This window comes from Rhinolophus hipposideros, assembly GCF_964194185.1.
Source record: "Rhinolophus hipposideros genome assembly, chromosome: 3".
Classification (NCBI taxonomy): Eukaryota; Metazoa; Chordata; class Mammalia; order Chiroptera; family Rhinolophidae; genus Rhinolophus; species Rhinolophus hipposideros.
The window spans coordinates 108,569,418-108,586,197 of record NC_138049.1 but is presented as its reverse complement, the minus strand read 5'-3'; the positions used below and the strand labels follow the sequence as shown (position 1 = coordinate 108,586,197).

Sequence of the window (16,780 nt, the reverse complement as noted above, 5' to 3'; positions counted from 1 at the left end):
TACAGGTGGACATTTTGGAAATTTTTTTATTGCTCTTGAGATAAATAATATATATTTACTGTAATAGATTCATATATAGAAAGAACAAAGTAAAAATTACAAGGAATCCCACTCTGCAGAGATACATGTTTTTTTAATGGGCTGAGTTCTATGTATGCTGAGTTCTAGCTTGCTTTTTTCCCTTTGAACCAAAAACTTAAAAGGGAAACAAATATATAGTCCAGGCACAATAAACATATTCAAATTTTAGTCTGGGAATCAGTATTCCTGCATTCCTTGGCTTAAATGGTGATCAAAGGATGATATTAATAATAATTATCTTGTAACGGTGTGGTCCTTTATGTATTCAGCGCTCTCAAGCACACACACTCTTGTTTAACCCCTCAGGAATTTGGAGGGATGAGTAGAACAGTCTTCTGCATTGTTCATTTTAACTGTTCTGGCAGTTGACTTCCTTGCCTCAGTCCTGAAATCTGAAACAAATCTGTTCATGTTTCTACACTACTCTAAGCCTTTTCCTGGCCCACAACACTGGCTGGATAAAGTCCAAGTTTCTTAGCAAAACATACAGGGCTTCCTATATAACCACGCCTACCCGTCAAGCCTTTTATCCCAGCAGTACAAAACTTAATTTCCTTCAGTCCATACACCTATGACTTGGTAAATTCCTGTTACTTAAAAAATCCATTGGTCTGTCTTTGGGCTCCCTTTTACCCACTCTTTTTCTCCCTGAGAAGCATATATTTTTATCATAGCAAAATTGGCCTATAATTTATGACCACGTCTTTGCTTAATCTTCCTCATCTCTACCCCAGAGTGTAGGCAGTATGCAACTAAATTGAATTTCACAGGTGAGATTTATGTCTATGTTAATATCCCAATGTCTTATTTTTTTGTTACTCCTAAGCATGCCAATCCTTCCCACTAGACTGGGAGCTAACAGGAAGGTTTCATGCGTGACAATCTTAAAGGCCAAGTACAATGACAGGAAAAAATTCGAGTTGAACGTGCATTAAGTGTCCCCCTCGAACACTTAGGAGGTACAGGACAAGTACTAGAACCCAGGTTCTTAATCCGGTGTATTTCCAACTGCACCTCAGTCCCCTTTCTGTAATTCCTATACGAAACAATAAGGAGACAACAATGGACCATTATAAGGTCATTATTATTGCTCCTCAGTTTACCCGCCATCACACCCTCCCGGGGGTGGGGGGCATGGGCTCCGCACACAGTCTGCACCGCCTAACCCGGCCCTAGCCTTCGGGACCGCCCCCTCCTGCGTGCCGAGCGTGCGCCAGCTGCCCTTGATCGCCCTCCACCACCGCAGGGACTCCGCCAACTCCTTGCGGCGCCTGCGCACTGTTACATTACGACGGAACCAATGTGGGGACGCCTGCGCTTTGACGCAGTGCAGGAGACGAGGCCTGCAGACTGCGTCACACCCGGAAGCGGAGAGCCGGAAGTGGGGTTGGACAGGTTATCCCCCGGGGCAGAGAAGCGGAGGCCTAGGAGGAGGGGGAGGATCCTGGCTACTACTCTGAATTCGATACCGCTTCTCTTCGACCCCAGAAACACAGAACGAAGGAAGGGTGTCTCATCCCTTCCTCCCCTCCTCCCTTTCCTCAGCCGTAGCCATGGCCGAAGCAGGAGCCGGGCTGAGTGAGACCGTCACTGAGACAACGGTTACCGTGACAACCGAGCCCGTGAGAAAGGCGGGGGGCGGTGCTGTTTAGGATCTGGGAGATACCGGGAGGGAGGGGTTAGGGCTTCGCGGAGTTGCTGGAGGGGCTGGGCTTGGTGATATGGGACGAGTGGGGTTGACTATCGGGTTGGGAGAATCGCAAGGTCTTGGGGGGTATTGGAGTGGCAGAGGTGGTGCGAGGCTCGTCAGGCGACAAGTAATAGAGTAGGATGTAGGTGGTGCTGCTTGCGGTTGTGTGTGTATAATGAAGGAAAGAATGGGAAGCTGGGGTTTAAGGAACGAGGGAGGTGCTGAAGGAAGATGAAGGCTGTGCAAGAAAGCATGGTTGGAGGCCAGCTGTAGAGGAATTTGACGGGAAGGATACTTATTAAATATTTGTCGAAAGGATGAATGTAAAAGGAAGCAGAATGAGGGAACAAAAAAAAGAGATGAAGATAGTATTTTGAAAAATCAGAGATGTAAATAAAGAAAAGATAACATTTGCAAAAACTAGGTTGTTTTCAAAGGGAGGTTATATTGGGCTTAATAACACCGGATTAAAGGAGTTTAGAATAATAGTTACCAGAGATTTCTAGGATGCTAGGGAATAGGTGGATAAGAGGTAGAAAGGGCTGGGCTTGAGGATGAGAGAGGTGAGAATGGAGTTCTTTCTTTAATGGGTAAAAGAATAGGGAGTCTGGAAAAAATAAAGGGAAATCACAGATTAGGCATTGGGGCTGAGGAAATAATTTTTGTGTATTAATACCACTAAGGATAATTTGGGGAAGAAGACAGAGAAACAGCAAAGGTTATATTTTCCTTTGAAGATTTAATGGGACCTTCCCTAGGTTAGGGATTGTGTTTTCTCTGTACACTAGTAGTTATCAACAACAGGAAATACTACTTCATGATTCCTCAAGGAGGTTAAAGACGTGTTCTAGCTCATCTGCTCCCAGCACTCAGCTCTTCTGGTGCTATGTCTATGACACTGATTGAGCGGAGACGGGGCAGAGAGTAGGCCCCCAGGAGAGAGTGGGGATGGTCAGTATGAGGGAATTACATAGGTATGCCCAACCCTGTTAACCTTCCAGGAGAACCGGAGCCTAACCATCAAACTCCGGAAACGGAAGCCAGAGAAAAAGGTGGAATGGACGAGTGACACTGTGGACAACGAACATATGGGGCGCCGCTCATCAAAATGTGAGTAATTGTTGCCCACAGTAACCCTGGAGTTCTGGTTCCCGTCTGCATACCTTCTGCCTTTTCACATCCACTTGTCCTCCTGAATCCCCCAGGTGCTCACAGCCCTGTCGCTACCTGGGTGGTTCTGTGGCATCAGGGACTGGAGGTTAAAGTTAGAGGGACAAGACATAGGCAGGGGCTCAAATTGCGATGTGCCAAGGCTTGAAGGCAAGAGGTGTCAGAGTCTGAAAGGACAGGGGGTGGGTAGCTGAGGCCCCAGGGTGGGCCTGGGGAAGCTGGATCCTGGAAGATAGGAGGAGACAATAGTGGAAGTAGTCATTTTTACTGAGATCCAATAGGAATGGAACTGAGTGTACATCTTACCCTTCCTCCTTTTTAACGGGGCTCCTCCTCCCAAATCCAGGCTGCTGCATTTATGAGAAACCTCGGGCCTTTGGCGAGAGCTCCACGGAGAGTGATGAGGAGGAAGAGGAGGGCTGTGGTCATACACACTGTGTACGCGGCCACCGCAAAGGACGGAGTCGTGCAATCCCCGGACCCAGCCCCACCACTCCTCCCCAGCCTCCTGACCCCTCCCAGCCCCCTCCAGGGCCAATGCAGCACTAAATTCCTCTCTCCCCATCATTCCTGTGTCTGTCTGGCCCTGAATGTTTTCATGTGGCTACTTGGGGACTCAACCCATGGTTTGATCCCTTCTCCCGTGCCCCCCCACACCCCCCCCCCATATGATAGAGGGAAGAAGAAGAGGAGGGTAGACAGAGATCCTGGAATTCTGACTTGCTGCTATTCTAGAACCCAAGCTCCGGGTTCCTCCAGCCCTCATTTTTCTTTCCCTCCTCCTCTCTCCAGGGACCAGGCATCTTGGTCCCAGTCTCTTCCCTTTGTTCTCACTGCCAAACTGCCTGTCCTGGGATCCAGTTGTCTTGGCCCCCTGCGCTCTCTACTTGAGTCCCAAACACTTAACTTGGGTTTCCAACAGCCCCAGCTTTCACTGCCAGGGTCCCAGTCAGATTCCAGGCAATGTTGCCCCAGCTATGCTTGCTAAGCCTGGCTTAGAGCTCATCCACTTATGTATTTATATAGTCCTAACTCTTAGTCCTTGCCTGTGGTATGTGAGGTATTATGGGAGGGCTCCCAGCCCTTCCTCTCCCCTCCTTCCCACACCCCTCATCCTCAAGAGGAGTTAGGAGAGAGTTCTTTGTCATTCTCACCTTTAATGGAAAATGAAAAAATAGTCATGTCCTCTCTCTTAACCTTTCTTATGTGATCTAGGATTTCTGACAAAGCTAGCTTCAAGAGTAGTCTTCCAGCTTTGGAGACAGATCCAACCTAGTCCCAGGGGCCTGGGTTCCTGAAAGAGGAAGGAAAAGGGAGCAAAGAGATTGGGCTATCTCCCCATCTCTTACCCCTTTCTTCTTAGGCTTTCGTGTTTTTGCCAGTCCAGATGTCCGACTCTCTTGGGTCTCCCCTTCTTACTGGGATCTGAATGTCATTTCCCAGGCCTTTTGCCGTGCACAAGTGTAGAGATTGGTTAAATCCATACCACTATAGAGATCTCATTTATTGCCACAGATGCACAAAATAAATAACCCAACATCACAAAACGTGTTAAATACGGGCCCATTTATACACATGGGGAACAATGTGAGGGCTGTATACAGGATGAATTGGGGTGTCTGGGCCACTCCTAGGTTGAGGAAAGGAGAGGTAGCACCATTGGTTCCTTACTGTATGTGCAGGGGGAGTTTAAAAATGGTTCTTAATGGGAAAAAACTATGGACATGGAAAGAAGTCATGGTGGGGTATGACCCCTCGTCCCCCCAAAAAAACCCCACATTATTAATCTTCCTAGAGAGCCCCCAAACTCCCAGACAGAGTCAAGCCTCTTGTTTTCAGGAGGGTCTTATTTCTCTTGAGAACCTGCAAGTGGACAGGGCAGGAAAACCCAATCCTTAAAACTAGAGAAGGCGCTGGGCCCTTTGAGACTAGAAGAGGCATGAGTGGGAGGTAAAGATTTGACTAGGAGGGACTCTCTGTAGTAAATATGGGCCCTTTATCAGTTCTGATGAAGCAGGTGTGTTCCCTAATTCAGGCCCGGAACAGTGTAAGATAGCAGGGGAGTGACCACTTGGGGAGTACTGGGTAGCTGTTGGGGAGAAGCGTTCCAAGAGGTATCACAAGACATGGGCGGGAGGGGCGGGGAAGGGCGAGAATGGATCTGGCCTTGGGAGTGGATGTGAAAACTGGAGGCCAGTTGAGGTCTTAGTATTTGGGAGAAGAGAGACATTGTGGGTGGATGGGAGTGTATATCAACACTCGGGTAGTTGCGGGCCTGTGGACACGATTCCTGGAATGAGTAGGGATTTCCCAGCACAAGAGGAAGCAGCCTCGCTGTGGGCCAAATTAGACCGAGGTTGTAGGCGAGTTTCTCAGCCTTCTGCTGGCACGATGCGCAGTGGGGTGCGGGGGTCTCGGGTGCAGAGCAGCGGGAAGACGCGTTCCCCTAGGGGGCCAGGTGCCTGGAAGGCAAAGAGCAGGTCGAGCGAGCGGCCGTCATAGAAGGCCACGCGGCCCCGCTCCCAGTCCAAGTCCACCCGAATCCTCCGGGGTGGGGGCCCAGCGCCGCCCAGCGGGGTGGGTTCTGGTGCCGTGAGTGCCCACAGGCGGCCGCCCCGGCCCTCCACGGCCCACACGGCGCCCGCGGGGCACAGCCCAACACGGCCCTTGCGTCGCACCGACTCTCCTGCCGCGCCCAAGGCATAGCGACTCTCCCCATCGTCCTCATCCTCCCCGGAAGAGCCTCCGCAGGAGGCAGCGTCCACGGTCTCCACCTCCCAGCAGTGGCGGCCAGCCTGGAAGCCCTGCGCGCCCAGAACCGCTGGGAGCTGATCGAAGCGCGCTGGGCTGTCAGGGGGCGCAGGTGTTCCTGGTGGGGCCAGTCTGACACTGCGGCAGTCCGCAGAGATGAGCAGGCGGCGGTGTGCAGTGCCAGGATCCAAGGTCAGGTCGGCTGGGGAGCGCAAGACGGAAAGGACCAAGTGAGAGGGGTTTCGGAGTCAGATGTAGGATAGGACAGAATACTGGCCGAGGGCACTTCAGAGGCCCCACAACAGCTGGAAAGGTGGCTGTGGCACTAGACAGGGTAAAGGGACATGAAGGATAGGCCCAGGGAAGACCCAACTGATGCATGGATGGCCCACTTATGTAGAATTGGACTTGGAGAAGGACCCAGGGCAGGGAGCACAGCTCAAAAAGCAAAGGAGACATTGCCTATTTTGTGGGGGTGGGGAAAGAGTGAGGCCGATCTGACATAAGAGAGAAGAGTGTCGGTTGATAACCTCAATCTGCAGTATCTGGGGTGCGGCCTGGGAGCTGGGTCAGCAGGATGGGGAAGGTGGATTTAAAAAGATACAAACCCCAAGTGTCAGAGGGAGGGGCACAAGGAGGGATCCTGGGTATCCTGAGAAGCCAGACCACTTACCCACAGGGATAGGTGGGAATGGACAGGCCTATTTCTAAAGGGAGAGTGGGGCAGAGTTGGAGAGAGAAGGTGGGGATAGGGACCAGAAAAAAACATCATTGGCTTTGTGTGGATGGGGTGACTTGAGAAAAGATTTCTGGATTAGGCATGCTAGAAGCCATTTGGGTTGGGTGGGATGGTGGGTGACCTAAAGAGTGGAGCATCTTCTCTAGGCAGTTTAAAGAAGGGTGGAGGACAGCCTTGGGAGTGATTGAGGAAGGAACTCCCCAGAAGCTGCAGAGAAATCCTGGAGTCCCAGGGACAAGGAGATGCAGGAGCCCAGGGATCCTTCTGAGAGGAGTGATGAGGGGTGATGACTGGTGGAGGGAGCAGAAGTTCCTGGAGGCAGCTGACATCTGGGGTCTGTTGTGTGAGCCTGTGAAAGGCAGGAGGGGAGTGGCTGGAATGTGCCTAGTTGAGGATGGACAGTTACGTGCTGATTTGCTTCCTCCCAAAAGGACTAGTTAAATTCCCTTAGACCTCAGAATGTGACCTTACTTGGAAATAGTCTTTACAGAGGTAATGAAGTTAAAATGAGGTCATTAGGGTGGGTCCTAGTCGGATATGACTGGTGTCCTTTTAAAAAAGGGGAATTTGGATCTACAGACAAATGTGTACAGAGGAATACAATGTGGCGACACAGGGAGAATACCATCCACAAGCCAAGGAACATTGGAGGCTTCCAAAAACGAGAGGGTCAGGGACCAGATTCTCACAGCCCTCAGAAGGAACCAAACTGCCAACACTTTGACTCTACCTCCAGAACTGTGAGACAATAAATTTCTGTTGTTTAAGCCATTCAGTGTGTGATGCTTTGTACAAAGCCTAGGAAACTAGGTAATACAGACATCAAGAAGGACTTGATTAGTTTTGAGAGAGCAAGCCTAAAACAGACTTGTTCAGTGCCCTCTCTTCTGCCCTCCTTACCGGTCAGTCTGTGAAGCATGTTTTTGACCACTGGGTAGTCTTCAGGGAGCTCGTCCTCTGAGTTAGATGACTTGGGTGTTGGGGCATCAACTCTGGACAGATGAAGGAGAAGGGTCAGGAGATCAGTAGATATCCTCTGCGCTCTGATGCCCCCTCTCTTACCCCACTCACATCTCTGGAGCAGGAAGGGGTAAAGCCACACCCAGAAAACTGAGAGTGGGTGCTAAAATGTGGGCCTAGTGAGAAGGGATGTACGTGGCAGTTGGTAGTGCAAAGGAACAGTAAAAATGGAACTCACCTTCTCCACATCTTCCTCATATCCTGGGGTGGGCAGAAGAAAACACAGATGTGAGCTCTGAGCTTCATACTATGGGGAGCCCTCTCCCTCCTCCCCGCTGGGGTGAACTGGATTGGAGAGTGCCCTCCCCATCTCTCAGCGTGATCTCCTCTTTATCCCCTGTGCTCACTATTCCTCTCACTCCAGCACCACTTTCTTTGTGTTCTCCTAATTCCACCATTTTTTCCCCCTTCCCCATGGGTTGTCAGTGCCCAGCCTCATCCATGCTCTTTTCTTGCCCCCAGAGTCCTTACCTTTCCCTGCTGCCCCCACAACCCCATTCTCATCTCAGTGCCCCCTTGTCCTTACCCACCTTCCTGAGGGTGGATCCCAGATAAACGTCTCCTTCCCCTTCCATCTCACAGACCAAACACATACTCAGAGCCCTTGGGCTAAGGGTTGGTATATAAAAGCCTTGTAATAAAATTGCTTCACTTCTTGCCATAAAAGCCCAGTGGCGTTTGTTGAGCCCTTTGCTTTGTGGTCTCTACTCTGGCCAAGAAGGCTGCTGGACGTGGGTGTGTCCCGGGAGGCTCAGCAGATCCGCAGGGTCCCATGGGAGCCAGCAGAGGGCGCTGTACGCTCCCCGTACGGAAGGTTCCTTTTGCCCCCTTCCCCGTCCACCGGGAATGACTGAGGCAGCTCAGTATGGTGGTGAGGGGGAGGGAGGAAAGGCAAATTGCCTAATTGTGCCAATTACACCTAGACTAATTATGTCTATGTGGACTTCAAAGGGGGTAAGCAAGACCCGAGACGCATGGCTGCTGGGGAGAAGCTAGTCGGGAATCCCCGACGCCTGGGGGTCGGGCAAGGGAATGGGTTTGGTTGATGGCCAAGGAGTTGGAGCCCGTGAGGGGCGTGGGGATGGCTGGGTGATAAGGCTGGGCAATAGAAGCCAAAGGCCCCTAAGGCTGTTGTCTCGGACTTCGCTTCCACCCCTCGCCGCCCCTGCTGGGGCCCCCCGAGGAGCCGAGGACAACCATAGCAAACGACACTCCGCTCCGCCAGGGCTGGAGTCCGGGACTAATCCCACGCTGCTACAGGGGCTCTAGGTTCTGCCTGTCCCTCCTTCCCTCCTTTGGACGACCCCTCCTCCTGCGCCCCTCCACTGCAGCTTTGGCTCCGCCCTCCCTCGGGCTTCCCCTCCCCTCTGTGGCTTCCCATCAGCCCGCTGCCCTGCCAGGCCACCAGCTCGCCCTCCCCCGTCAGCTCCCCGTCCCCGGCCCTGCTCCCCGCGCCTGACGGCGTCCCTCCCGCGCTCCGCGGCGCTGCAGGGGCTCCTCGCGCTCCGCCCAGCGCTCCGCCCTTCTCGGCTCCGGCTCGCTCACTACTCGGGTATCCTCCAGCCCCGCCCCCGGGCAAGGTGTCAGCTCCTTCCCCCGTCCCTCCCGGCACCTCTCGCGTCGCTAGGCTAGGCGGGCAGGCGGGCGGTCAGCGCCCGCCCCCTCGCCCCACGCCGCTCTCCGCTCGGCTCCGCGCTTTGCCTCAGCTGTCACAAGGGTCCCGGGTCGGGAGTGACTGTTCCTCGCTTCCCCCGGGAACCCATGAGTCTTCCCGTTCCAGCAACAGCTGGGGACCCGTGACGCACACGGCGGCCTCACCTCTCCGCGCGGGTCCAGGCTGCCCATGGTGGGGATGCGGCCCCCTCGGCGTCTCCCCGCGCGGGCCCCGGGCTCGGCCAGCTTCTCCCGCAGCCCGCGGCTGATCCGCACCTCCACCGCCAGCCGCACATTAGACCTCAGGCTGCGGCGGGGACACGGCAGGCCGCAGCAGGGGCAGGCAGTGGGGGCCGCCTCGGGGCCGGCGGCGGGCGGGGTCCCCCAGCGGCGGGCCAGGCACGCGCGGCAGAAGCTGTGCTCGCACGCCAGGAGCACTGGGTCCTCGAAGGGGCCCCCGCACAGCGGGCACGTCGCCAGCTGCTCCAGACGCTCCACCAACCCCGGGCCCAGCTCGGGCGCCTCCATGGGAAGCCAGTGTCTGGGCGCCGTGCTTTCCGCGACCACCGCGACCGCCTTCGAGCGCGCAGATGGCGGGCCGCTCCTGCTGCTTGCTGAGTCGATGCCCTCCTCTCCGTCTCCCGCATTAATTAACCTTCTGACGCTTTTCTGCCCCTTTCCTGGGATGGCCTCTCTCTTCAGCTAGTCCCGGTCTCCGCCAATCTCCCTACCACGTCAGGCTTTATAGGGAGGGGCGGAGGCCCCTGCGGGAGGTAAACATCAGGCCTTGCGTAACACTTCATCTGGTTCTCCCGCGTCTGGAAGTGAGGTTTGGGGGAGGAGGGCGGGAGGGCAGGACACCTAGGTCTTCGAGCCAGGAAGGTGGTCACTAGGGGCCCTCTGGTGGCAAGGTAGCCCCCCGAAGTACCCAAATCTCACCTCCACCCTGGGCCTGTGGTGTGCGCGTGGGCAAGGTGCCCAAGCTCGCTTCTGGCATGTGTGCCCACATCGTCAGGCTGTGAGTCAGCCCAGGTGGCTGGCACGCCTACCTCTGGGGGTTGGGGCCGGAAACTGGGATGCTGGTTTGTGTGGCTTTGGCAGGCCCCTGAGTGTTGGTGTGTGGCTGTCATTCCAGGTGCCTCTCTCTTTCCACCTTCCTGCCTTACCTATTAAGGGCTTAAGGACACTTGAAGCTTTGGATGAAGGGGCGGGGAGCAGGCATCCATGCTCTTGCCTCAAGGATTCAGCCTAGGGCTCTCTCCAGCTCTACCTCTGGCTGGCTCTCAGGGCCTCTCTTGTTACTTTCTTCCTATGTCTCTCTTTCTAGTTACTTCTCTCTATTTTTGTGTATGTATATTTTCATTTCCAGTTTTTTTCCTCTCTCCTTTGGGATGTACCCAAGGGTTATATATTTCAACTCTTGGTAAACTGGGGCCCAGAGAGCTGGCATTGCCAAGGTCACACAGCAAGGGAATGACCAGAAGTGGAGCCATACCCAGATCTTCTAATGTGTGCCCTTCTATGACTCCACCCTGCCTCTTTTTAAATTTCAGATCCCTAGAACTACCTTCTGCTTTCTGTTTTTTCCCCCTGATCTTTCCTTGTGCCCTCTTTCCTCACTTCCATCTCTGTCTCTTCCTTCCTTCCCCCTCTTCTTCCCTCCTCTCCTCCCTTCCCCACCCCCTCTTCTTTCTAGCTTCTTCACCTCTTTCAAGCTAGGCCTTTCTGTCAATACTCTTGGGGGAGGAGGGTATGAATAAGTAAACATCTGGATGTCTACAATTACAATCACACACATTGTTGTACAAACATACGTGTGCATCCCTCAATGTCCAAATGCCAGAGTGCTCAGAGTTATAGACAGGTACATTCACATAATGCAGACATCACAGAGATACCCAAGGAATCTCATACACACTAAATATCATAGAGATGAACACCCAGTATTATTTAGGGAGAGATAGACATACTCAAAGAAAACATACAAAGAGACACTCTGTCATTAGTTTTATTGTCAATAAGAACAACAACACAACAGCAGTGTGTCTTTATGGAGCAGCAGCGCTATATTAGGCATTCCCTCCAGGCCCTCTTCTCCCCCCCATACTTATCAGGGAGACGTTCAATTATTACACTCTGATCAACAAACTAATACAAGTAAACACATGCACACTCATCTTAAAACAAACCTCCCAGATCAATGCCCATAAGACACAGTTATGTAAGTTAAAGACTACAGATACGACCAAAATCTATTTTGTAAAAGATGGACTTCTGTGTTATGTTTGGCAGAACAATGGTCCCCCACAGTTGTCCACACCCTAATTCCTGGGACACATGTGACCTTACACAGCAAAAGGGATTAAGATTTGCAGATGGAATTCAGGATCACAATCAGTTGAGTTTAAAGTAGGGAGATTATTCAAAATTCTCCAAGTGGGCCTAATGTAATCACAGGGCTCTTTAAAAGTGGAGGACAAAAGCAGAGATGGACAACCAGATAAAGAGAAACATAAGAAGTACTTGGCCGCACTGCTGGCTTTGAAGACTGAGGAAGGGGTGTGAGCCAAGGAAATGGGCAGCCTCCAGAAGCTCAAAAAGAAGGAACTGATTCTCCCCTGGAGCCTCCGGAAGGAACCCAGCCCTGCTGACATCTTGATTTTAGACCAGTAAGGCCCATTTCGGACTTCTGACCTCCAGAACTATAACAAAATAAAGGTATGTTGTTTCACACACTGCAGTAAATAGGCACCCAATGCACAGGCTTTCCTTCCTTCCTCAGTCTCTGGCGCTTTGAGACCCTCTGCACTTGTCTGTGTTTGTCCCTTCCAATGTGTCTGCATTTCTCTGAATTTCTTTGCCTCTCTTGGCCTTCTTGTTCGTCCTTTTTTATTTCTTTCCATTTGTATTGCTTTATTTTCTTGGCTCCATCACCAGGCCATCACCAGGCCAAGGCCTCTTAGACATTGGGTTCTTTCTGGGCCTGGGCCTGGAGTGTTGGGGAAATGTCTTTTGATTTCTTCAGGAGCTTAGGATTGTCATCCATCCAGGGCCTTACCATGCATGGCCCTCAGGTCTTGTCAGTGGTTCTCATCCTGGTTGTACATTAGAATCATCTGGGGGAAACTTTAAACCCCCTGTGCCCAGGACACCTCAGATCAATTAAATAGAATCTCTGGAGGTGGGTCCCAGGTAACAGGAGTTTTAAAAGCTCTCCAGGTAATTCCAATGTTTACCCAAAGGGACGCCACTGTCTTATATGATAAGGTGTGCGTGGAACTGCCCCTCCCCGTTTCACTCCGATGCTTTAGCCATAGTGCTTTATATATCATGTTCCTTGAACATGCCAAGGCTGATCTCACTGCAGGTCTTTTGTACTTGCTGTTCCTTCTGCTTGGGCCCTTCTTCCTCCAGAGCTTTCCATGGCTGTCTCCATCTTCTCATTCACGTCTCAGCTCAAAGATAATATATTCAGAGAGGATTTCTTTCACCATTATACCTCAGATAGTTTCCTTTATCCAGATTTATTGTCTGATATTTATCGCTATCTGAAACAATCTTTTTCTGTCTTGATCTGTTTCTATCCAATAAAAGGAAACTCTGTAGGAACCTAGCCTTCGTGTTCACTGCTACTTTCCTTGAACCTGGAAGAGTGCCTAGCACACAGTAGGTATCAATGAATATGTGCCCAGTCATTAAATTGTCTATCACCAAATGGGCAAAGTGAAAGGGTCCTTTGACCTAAATGCCAGACAAAGATATTCTTATACTTCAATCAACAGTCTTTCCTCACTGGCAGGTACCAGGCGCAGTGCTGGAAAATGCTCGTGTGGCACGAGACATGGCGTTTAGTCCGGTTGAAGAAGTTCATTGTCTCGTTCTCATTTGCTTCTATAACTAGATGATGAGGATTCTTACTAACAATACTTCAGCTCAGCCTTTAAGCTGTGGTTACCAGGATTCACACCTCGTGGTCCTAGGACATACAGTACAGGGAAGAGGCATTGGAAACAGATGATGCCAGGAAGTGTCTCACTTCTCAAGACTTTCTTCCTCCCGCTCCAGAATCCCTAATAACACTATACTTGATCCTCTAATCTCCCTTTGGGTTCATTCTATCTCCAGAGAGCTGGATGGGTGGAGTTGGTTTTTGGTGTGTGTTGGCTTGGCTTGGCTTGCTCCAGCTGACCGTGACTGGATCCTGCCTCTCTCTTAACACCACATCGTCTTAATGTAGGTGCCTCCCACATAACTGTTCCCACTCCTTTCCAGCTCCTTCCCAGATGTCTACTTGTGGTGTGGTGGAATGTTGTAGCTTCATACCCACTGCATGGCACTGGCAAATACTAGAAGTAGGACAGGCCTTAGTGCGTGCTCTCATTTCTTTTCCTTCTCTTCCTTTTTTTCTTCTCTCTTTTTGTTTATTCTTCACTCTATCTCCATATCAGTAACATCTACACCCTTTTGAAGGGTCCACAAGTCTCTAGGAGCCTTCAAGGGGGAGAGGTTGTTACAGAGAGGTGTTTGGGAGACTGATAAGGAGCCAGTCATGGTTCCTGCCCTTAGGGAGTGCAGGTAAAGTATATCCATCATCAACCAAAATCTGTCATTACCAAATTAGGGAGTGTGATAAGGCAACTAAGGCATATCCATTGTTGTTGGAAATCTGTCATTACCAAACTGTAAGGGTGCACTGAGGAGAGAAGAGTGAGTAGAGGATTCCGTTGACAAATTGGAGAATGAGTGGGAATGATTTCAGGAAGTGTTCCTGGAAGAGATGACTTATAAATGAAGGGCGGGTTGGGTTGAGTAGGAGAGAAATGAAAAAGCTCGAACAAAGAATGTGAAGCATCTTTGGGGAGAAAACTGGAAGAGGGGGGAAAAAGGGCCAGGGTTAGACGGGTGAGAAGCACAAATGAAGGAGAGCAAATCCCTTCTCAGTTCCCACTCATTATGCCCCTTCCTAAAGATTTTCTTCAATCTTGGTTGCTTCTGTAATGACTCATTTTTCACAAAGGCACTGTTGTTTACAATGTGCTTTAATGTGGTTGGGAGTTCTATTAGAGCAGCTTTCCCAAAACTCTGGATGAAATGCCCCTGATGGAGACGGCAGCTTCAGGCCAGTGGGCTTGAGGACAGAGGATTCAACCAGATTAACCGAACAATCCTGATGCACCTGCCATGACCGAGCTCTGAGGAATGTCATCCTCACAGCCTGGACTCTTGTTTAACCATAACCGCCATGGAGCCGAGAGTCCAGCCATTTGCAGTGAAGACTCTGGGATTCGGGCATGGTATAGGTTTGCCTAGGCTCAGACAGCCAGGGCTGAATTTCAGATTTACTGCCTCCAAATTTGGTGTTCTTTCCCTTCAACATGACTTCCTCTCTTCGGAGACTTTGTTTTCTCTTTTCTGTTGTCCCTCCTGGAAGCCTCCTTCCTCCCTCTCCCTTTAAAACCCTGCTGAGGGCTTACAGTTTCTCTGAGGTGTTGCCCCTCCTTCCAGTTTATCCTGGCTGCTCATTTGTTCTCTTTCCTTCTCAACACCTATTTACTAAGCACCTACTATGTGTCAAGCACTGTTGTAGGAGTTAGGGTACAGTGGTGAGAAAGCCAGTCATGGTCCCTTATCCTCTGGCCATTTAGATTGTATTGGGAAAGACTAACAATAAGCAAGTAAACAAATTAACAAGATAATTATAGATGTGGCAAGTGCTTTGAAGAATATAAAGGAGGTAATAAAAGACGAATTAAATAGAGGAGGTGTGCACTGCTTTTAATAGGGTGTTCAGGAAAGCTTCTCTGGGGAGGTGACATTTGAGTTGAGCCCTGACTGCTGAGAGGGAGCCAGCAGTGAGAAGAACTGGGGGAGAGCTTCCGAGACAGTGGGAACAGCAGGTGCAAAGACCCTGAAGTGGGACAGGTTTTGATAAAGCCTATGGTGTGATGAGAATGGTTTGATATGAGATTGGAGCGGTAGTAGGCACCAGGCTGTACAGGCCCTTGGGACCAGGATAAGGAATTGGGTTTGGGCAGTGGAATGCCGCTGAAGGGCTTCAGTGGGGAATTTACATGGTCCACTTCACGTGTTTAGACACTCACTTTGTGCTACTAGTCTTTTTTCTCCATTTCCTTTTCTAACTCATGTTTTCCTTTGCATATTTTCATTCAAGACGAGTGTTTCATTTCCATGCCATTTCCCCAGGGGGAGAATGAGTCTTCCGAACAAATTATTTATTAACCTGAGCACCAAAGGTAGCTAATTTGATTCTGGCTCCCATCTCTATTCGAGAGTTCAAAGAATCATAGATTTGTAGAATATTAGAATTGAAAGGGACATTATTGACACGTAATCTAACCCTTACATTATGGGTAAGAAAATCGAGGCCCAGAGGAGTGACCTGGCTTGTGAAGATAATTTGTATGTTAAGTGGGGAGACTTTCTGGTCTTTACCCCTCAGAAACGCAGAAACAGGTTGTTTCTGTCTCTTACACACATATTTCAATTTAAAAGGTATTAACTGACCACTCACTATATGTCCAGAGTCAGGGCCCAGCTTCACAGGAATAGCAGGAGCAAGTGACAAGGTTTGTGCACAGCAACACTGGGGTATGATGGTTAGGTGACAGCCACTGTCCTCAGGCAGCTTAAAATGCATGGCCAAGAAAGATACTGCATCGTCACACAGTGTGCACACACTGTGACATGAAGGAGTGTACAGGGTGGTGAGGATGGCATCAGGCAGGCCTTGGTGCAGGAAGCTGAAATCACTCCAGGGGTTTTAAGCAACAAGGGATTTAATACAGGGAGCTAGGTGATAAGAAAGTCACTGAAAGGCCTGGAGGATGACAAGTCAAGTGCTCCTAACTGGACTCTCGGCTTCAAGGTCAATTGTCATAGGTCAGAAATGCTGCAGCTACTTCTAGCGTAGCAGATACTGCCCCAACTGTCCCGCTTGCATGGGCCTCTCATGTTCACAAGAGCTTGTCCATCCTATCTGTCATAGGAAATGGATACCTCTGCCTTTACAATTTCAGATACATCTAATTAGAACTGAATTCATGTCCAGAACCTAGCTACAAAATTTTATGAGAAATAGAATTTCTTTTCCTTTCCAGCCTCTCCAAATAGAAGAAGAATGAAATTAATCCATATTATCTAGAGTTGCCAGATAAAATACAGGGCGCCCAGGTAAATTTGAATTTCAGATAAAGATTGAATTTTTTTAACCTTTATTTATGTAGGTGTGTTTTTCCAGGACCCATTAGCTCCAAGTCAAGCAGTCGTCTCAATCCAGTTGTGGAGGGCGCAGCTCAGAGCTGCCCAAGCAGGGACCAAACCAGCAACCCTGCTGTCAAGAGCACCGCGCTCTACCCAACTGAGCTAACCGGCCACCCCCAAGAATGAATTTTTTAAAGTATAAGTTACCTAAAAAAAAAAAAAAAAGTGTAAGTTACCTCTCAAAAATTGTATGGAGCATACTTACACTAAAAAAATGATTCAAGATTTTTCTGAAATTCTAATTTAAATAGGTGTCTTATATTTTTATTTGCTAAATCTTGCAACCCTACAAAGATCCAGCACAGAGACTGATAGCAGGGTGCCCTAATTTATATGGTGACATTTAAGGGGAAACCTGAGAGATGAATAAGAGTTCATCAGGCACAGAGAGGAGG

At 50.2% G+C, this 16,780-nt stretch overlaps 2 protein-coding genes across 3 annotated transcripts; one reads left to right on the top strand and one right to left on the bottom strand.

The window, feature by feature from the left end:
• The first annotated feature begins 1,438 nt into the window (after positions 1–1,438).
• On the top strand, positions 1,439–3,591 carry PPP1R11 (protein phosphatase 1 regulatory inhibitor subunit 11). The gene is made up of 3 exons (XM_081045284.1): positions 1,439–1,703; positions 2,773–2,881; positions 3,288–3,591. The coding sequence occupies exons 1-3, from the start codon at positions 1,635–1,637 to the stop codon at positions 3,488–3,490; spliced, it is 381 nt and encodes a 126-aa protein (XP_080901410.1). The 5' UTR covers positions 1,439–1,634; the 3' UTR covers positions 3,491–3,591.
• Positions 3,592–4,426: 835 nt separating this feature from the next.
• Positions 4,427–10,129, bottom strand: RNF39 (ring finger protein 39). Of its 2 annotated transcripts, XM_081045283.1 has the most exons (5): positions 9,270–9,824; positions 7,630–7,652; positions 7,332–7,423; positions 5,620–5,894; positions 4,427–5,403 (listed from the first exon to the last, which is right to left on the bottom strand). In XM_081045283.1, exons 1-5 carry the CDS (start codon positions 9,630–9,632, stop codon positions 5,314–5,316), a joined length of 843 nt encoding a protein of 280 aa, XP_080901409.1. In that variant the 5' UTR covers positions 9,633–9,824; the 3' UTR covers positions 4,427–5,313. The 2 variants fall into 2 exon arrangements, with proteins under 2 accessions (XP_080901409.1, XP_080901408.1); XM_081045282.1 differs by having other exon boundaries at positions 4,427–5,894; positions 9,270–10,129.
• Positions 10,130–16,780: the final 6,651 nt, after the last annotated feature.

Excerpts from the sequence above, each read along its gene's own strand:
- RNF39 (XM_081045282.1), bottom strand. The coding sequence starts at position 9,632 with ATGGAGGCGCCCGAGCTGGGCCCGGGGTTGGTGGAGCGTCTGGAGCAG. Across the intron at positions 7,653-9,269 it reads GCCTGGACCCGCGCGGAGAG|GATATGAGGAAGATGTGGAG; the intron begins GTGAGGCCGCCG and ends TGCCCACCCCAG. Across the intron at positions 5,895-7,331 it reads CATGCTTCACAGACTGACCG|CCGACCTGACCTTGGATCCT; the intron begins GTAAGGAGGGCA and ends TGCGCTCCCCAG.
- PPP1R11 (XM_081045284.1), top strand. The coding sequence starts at position 1,635 with ATGGCCGAAGCAGGAGCCGGGCTGAGTGAGACCGTCACTGAGACAACG. Across the intron at positions 1,704-2,772 it reads TTACCGTGACAACCGAGCCC|GAGAACCGGAGCCTAACCAT; the intron begins GTGAGAAAGGCG and ends TTAACCTTCCAG. Across the intron at positions 2,882-3,287 it reads GGGGCGCCGCTCATCAAAAT|GCTGCTGCATTTATGAGAAA; the intron begins GTGAGTAATTGT and ends TCCCAAATCCAG.